Here is a 5,970-nt window from a genome sequence, read left to right on the forward strand (position 1 = left end):
TAAATCATGCAGTTTATCTTCTAACCAATCCAATATTAAAGGATAAAATTAAAAGAAAAAATTTAATGAATAAAGCATTAACCTAACACCATAGTTATCATATTCAACCCAGGGGTTGACCCGATAAACCATGATCAACTTGAAAAAATTAAAAACAAATAGGGTTTTAATTTTCCACAATAAAAATTTAAGAAATAATTCATGTGAATGTAGGTTATATGTGTTGTAAATAATAAACTTTAAAAGATTATTTTATCTCGTATTAAAAAGATATTATCCTTTTTCTTTTAAGTTAAAGTATTTAAACAAAAAAAATTTATGTGGCTTCTAATCCTACATTGAAAAATTAAAAGCTTCTTTTAGTATTTATACAATGAACTTTGAAAAGGGTTGGCAACCAACAAAGAAAAGATGACAAGTTTGCCTATATAAAATTGTGTCGAGCTAGTGAAAAGCCATCGATTCTCCCACCCTATGCTCGCTAGGCAACACCTATACTAGATGTACATTACCTTTTGTCTTCCTTGATAATCTATTCTATTCCAAACGCACCTCTTGTAGCTATTCATTGATTCTTTTCCTGTTAATTGATTTATTCAACATATAAATTTGAACACGCCATTCATGTTATTTTTATTTTGTATTTTAGTCTCTTGTCTTTCAATTCAACCCTCAAAGTAAAAAAAAAAAAAAAAAAAGAGATTGTATTTTTTTTTTGAGACATCTAGATTTTTCTCAAGTCTTTTTGGTTCAACCCTTTCCTGATTTTCTTTTCAATCCTAATTAATCTAGTTTCTGGCTTCGTTACTTAATCTAGTTTCCAGCTGCGTCACTTTCTCTATGCATTCAAGTTGTAATTTTGTTAGAGCTAGCTAGCTAGATAACACTTGCATGGCAAAAATCAGGGGCAAGCACACATGTAACATTCATTCCCTGCAGGCTGCAGCTGAATTAAAAACGGTGGGAACTCAAACTTTGTTGATGATGATGACAGGCACTAAGAGTAACATGGCAGTTCAATTCACTTGGGCACTGGTTTTCGTTCTTATTACTGTTAATCCTACGTATCATAACTCCACATCTTTACACTGTTAATTTCATCCTAGGAAACAAAAATCATAAAGCTACTTTTTACTTTTTAATCTCTTCTATGCCCCATGCGTAATTTACCACACACAGATATAATGCATATGCAGTGCATGCTGTCATTCAATTGGTGAATTTGTCACCAGCTGACTTTGTAATCCTTCGTTTTCTTACCTCTTACTCCTCTTTTAGCCACAGAACACCTTTTTTTTTTTTTTATCCTTGGTCCAACAGGATGTGCCAGAAAAGGCTAAAGGAAATTCCTATTCATTCTCTCTTAAAATTTCAGCATCAGTACTACTAGATTCCCATAGAGGGACCCCTTTTACTATTCATCACAGAAGAAGTAAGAGTATAGGCCCACACCGATCGAGGACATTGAAGACCGGGCGTCCTAATGTGATCAATGGTGTAGATTTTGTCACCTCACCTTTCACTGTTCATTTAAATATCCACTTTGCTTTGAAACTGAATTGGAAGATTCTTGCCCAGCCATTTCCTCCTGTTCTATATATATATACATGCCTTCATTGCTTACCTGGGTTGTAATATTTAAGCATTTCGAGGCCCTTTTTGATGAGGTAATTCAGTTTGTTGTCTTCAACGATTGTCTTCAACTTGAAGGCTGTCAAAAAAGTGAAAACCATCCCCATCTGCTGGAGACAGTGATAGACAACCATTTAAGATAAATGGCCCCTTGAATTTTGCATTAGAAAAGCACAGACGTGAAAAGGTGAGGTAAAGGTAGTACTGATTATTGTCAAAAAGCAAAAAAAAAAGAAAAAAGATTCATTTTGAAATAAAGCTATGGAATGCTTTCAGATACAAACACAAGAGTTGAAGATCGAAAATCTCACCAAGCCTTATTAAGAAAATTTCTACAGTATTTTTTCAAAGACAATGACACCATGAGCTTGGTTCATTCCCAGATATTTCTACAGTAAACCAGAGGCTGAAGAATCTTGTATCAGACGCATTTACAAAAAATCAAAAGATGTCACTCTATAGCACATGCACACCTGTAGCCAGAAGATAATCTATTTCCAATATTCCATCTCAAACTGAAAACTTCTGTAATAATAATTGAACTAAATAGACTCTGCACATGCTGAAAAAAATATATAGTCTAAAGGGATTGTCCATAAACCACAGCAAGTCTTTGCAGATCCTTGGTATAGATGTCTGCTGGCTGTGAAGCTTGTTGATGCTGGTTCGGTATCCAACTAGCACTTGAACCTTCTGCTATGAAGTGTGTTTCTGGTTTCACTTCACTGTACACATGTTGAGATGTTTGGTTTTGTATTGTGCTTCCAAGAAAGAATGTGGTGTTAAGATATTCAGACCATTTGATGTCTTCAGCTGTGTCGTTTTCGAGTGACCGAAGGTGAGATTCCTCGCCGGATTTCCCACAATCAGCCAACCCCCATGAGAAGGCGCTGCTCTCGTAGAAATTGGTGTTGCTTTGCAATTCAATACTGTTACTGCTTCCATTGCTTCCACTTCCATTGTTGCTGAAGCTGCTTGCTTCCCAGTTCCGAACCCCATTGACATCACAAGAGCCTACAGAAGGATTATGATCAGATGGAAGACTAACAGAAGGCTTTACACGTATTGGAGTTTGGAACATAGAGGTTGACACAGATGGGAGAATAGTCGGTGGTGTCATACAAGAATTGAACTCATGAGAAATCATCTCAGAAGAGGAATTTGGATTGAAGCAGAGAGTGGTATTTGGATTCATTGAGAGGCCTATACTAGGTTTGTAATCCAACTTCTGGAAAGGAAAATACCCCATCAAATCAGAAGGCCTGCAACTGGCAGGGGAGCTTTCATGGGAGGTACCAAACCTATCCAGGAAGAATTCCTTTGTCGGTGGTGTATTTGTCATGTTGCTGCCACCACTATTCCTGTCCTTACTGTTGTTGATCTTTGAGCTGGAAGAAATTGGTGGTGGTTGTAAAGTAGCTGCCTCAATGAGGTTCAGTTCATTCGATACATTAGAAACTTTCTCATTGCTCTTGTCAGCTGTAGGCTGCTGCTTCTCTTTACAATTCTCAACTTCAGAGAGAGGTTTGTGAGTGTTGGGGTCAATGCCCCTCTGCCTCAGCTTCTTCTTAATGCAGGAGTTCCATAAATTCTTTATCTCATTATCAGTTCTTCCAGGTAACTGTGCTGCAATCTGAGACCATCTGATCAAGTAGGTAGCAATAAGCAGTCAATATATGATTGAAACACTTAAGTTTTGAAACGAAGTCTAATTAAGAGTGAATTTATAAAGTTAATATAAATATAAACTACCTATTGCCAAGAACTGCATGTAGTTCAATTATCAAGTTTTCTTCCTGCTGTGAAAAAGCTCCTCTCTTCAAATCAGGCCTCAAGTAGTTAATCCATCTTAACCTGCAGCTCTTTCCACACCTCTGCAAATCTGCCAATATACACATGTACATAAATCATTAATGTAAATTGGAAGATGTTTACAGGAGTGATAAAAGTAGCATTCTGACACCATTTACCCTGCATTATAATTAACCAAAAAAGGGTACCTGCTTGTTTAGGGACAGAGCTCCAACAGCCATGTCCATGCTTAGTAATATAATTCAGAAGCTTCTCATCTTCCTCAGGAGACCACAGGCCTTTTCTTAACTTCTGCTTGTAACAGCAAGAATGCCTCCCCATGTGGAGTGCAACAAAACCTGCAATGCAGTGCTGGCAAATGAACTTTTTAAAAGTGGCAAAGTATTGTGTCAGCAACAGGAGGAGAGCTGGGGCTTTGAAATGGATTCTAGGAAGTGGGGAAGTGATTGGAATATGGGATGAAAGAGAGAGATGAGAAGAAAATGAAGTGGCAGCCTGGTAGGGAATCAAAATTAATAGGAGGAGGCTCCAAGAGAAAAGTCACATTCAAGAGGTTGATTGAAGATCGTGGCTTCAGATTTATACATGGTTTTCCTGAGCTATATGCTGTCCTCTTGGATGGTCCTTGTCAGGATGTGGGACCCGCTACAGGGCATGGACGGTCCTGATCCTACTGCTGTCATTTAGCAGATGATGAAACAAGAGCCTGGGGAAAATGGGGTGACAATACAAATTTGAGTATTTGAGACTTGTGCTGAGACTGGTGGGAGTCTTCTCTTGCCAGATACCTGTAAGAAACTGGCAAGCTCAGAAGCCCAAGTAGAAAGTTTTTGGTGAGGCAGACATGTACATACACAACTGCTTTTATTTATTTACAATGGATTGGATATGATGTGATGGGAATGGATGAGATGTAACACAACTAATCATGGTAACTTTTGTTTTTGTTTTTTTATGCTACCACGCCTACTGTATACATGATTTTCTTTATTTACTTTGTAAGTAAAAGTTTATTTTATAATAGTTTTAATTAAATATATAATTTTTAGAATTTATTTTGTTAAAGCCGTAACTAAAAATATTTTTAAAATTGTGACCACATGGTATTATAATAATTTTTGTATTTACAAGTTAAAAAGCTACAAATTATAGTCTTTTCATGACTAAAGTTTTAAGAAAGCATTTTTAGTTTAGCTCATATAAAATTATAATGTTTTAATTAATCAAAGGCATTCAAAATTATTTTTATTACAAAACACAATTCCAATAACAATAGCAAACAGAACCCAAACTACTTTTGTATAGGTTTTAAAGCAACATGTTATTTTAACCAAGTCCATTTGAGGATTCCTTATATATATATATATAAAAGTCACAATAAATGAGAAAAGGGAAGGTTTTTGCAAACAAGAAACGCCTAAAATTAGTGAGAAAAAGCAAATAAAGTAGCCTCATTATAAATTGATGAAATGATAGCAGCAGCTACATGTACCTCTCTCTTGGAGACTTGTTCAAGAGGAAGAAAATTGCTGGATCCACTCCTGTAATCAATTATTTATTTGCCTATATATCATCCTTGACTATCTAGCAATATTTTCGCATTCAGCTAAATTCCCTTTTTTCCAGGCCTGTCGAGGCGGCTCCTCCGATCTCAAGAACCTATTGACAAATTAAATGATGAGGAGAGACTCCTCGCCTGTTTTTCTCGTGATGGGAAAAAAATACAAATAGCAGTGAACGGAAATTACTGGTGAGGCACGAAGTCCCTATTCGCAGATAGGACAATCACAATAATGCAGCTGTCCTCTGTAGACCACCGGATAGGAGAGGAGATGATGTGCATGCGAATTAATGTGTAATGTATTCTTTCAGATACTATAATAAGGACAAATCTCGATTAATTATTACAACTTACATGGTACTCTCAACATGTCAATCATTATTTATTGCCTCCGTAATAATCCCTCTTCTCAGACTATATATATATATGTGTATGTATGTGAATGGATTAGGTGGACTGACACGATTTATATGCCTGTCATGTCCAAAGTATCATAATGATACATGATACATACATGGAAGGGGAGGAAGAAGTGTGTTTCGCATTGCCGGTTCTTGTGGTCGTCGTTTGCTTGAAAAAACAAGTTAAGAAAAAACTCTAAATTATAATTTTTCCTGGATTTAACTTTTTACCAGATGAAAAGTAGGATTAAATTATGAAATTTAAACCATTTTGAAAATTGAAATGTAATTATTTTTTAAAATATTTTTTATTTAGAAATACATTAAAATAATATTTTTTTATTTTTAAAAATTATTTTTGATATCAGTGCATCAAAAATAATCTAAAAACATAAAAAATTATTAATTTAAAATAAAAAATAAAATATTTTTAAAACATATAAATAAATAAAATTTAATAAAAAAATATCTTCACCGCACCGCACCATATCAAAGATGATAATAATAAAAATATAATTGAAAAAAAAAAAAAAAACTTAATTATTGGCGGCTCAGTATTTCTTA

General features: G+C 35.1%; 1 protein-coding gene across 1 annotated transcript; it reads right to left on the reverse strand.

Moving 5' to 3' along the window:
- Nucleotides 1–1,859: 1,859 nt before the first annotated feature.
- Nucleotides 1,860–4,190, reverse strand: LOC118034930 (transcription factor MYB61). Its single transcript, XM_035040376.2, has 3 exons — nucleotides 3,633–4,190; nucleotides 3,385–3,514; nucleotides 1,860–3,275 (listed from the first exon to the last, which is right to left on the reverse strand). The coding sequence occupies exons 1-3, from the start codon at nucleotides 3,763–3,765 to the stop codon at nucleotides 2,213–2,215; spliced, it is 1,326 nt and encodes a 441-aa protein (XP_034896267.1). The 5' UTR covers nucleotides 3,766–4,190; the 3' UTR covers nucleotides 1,860–2,212.
- Between the last annotated feature and the right edge of the window lie 1,780 nt (nucleotides 4,191–5,970).

This window comes from Populus alba, chromosome 5 (genome assembly GCF_005239225.2).
Source record: "Populus alba chromosome 5, ASM523922v2, whole genome shotgun sequence".
Lineage (NCBI taxonomy): Eukaryota > Viridiplantae > Streptophyta > Magnoliopsida > Malpighiales > Salicaceae > Populus > Populus alba.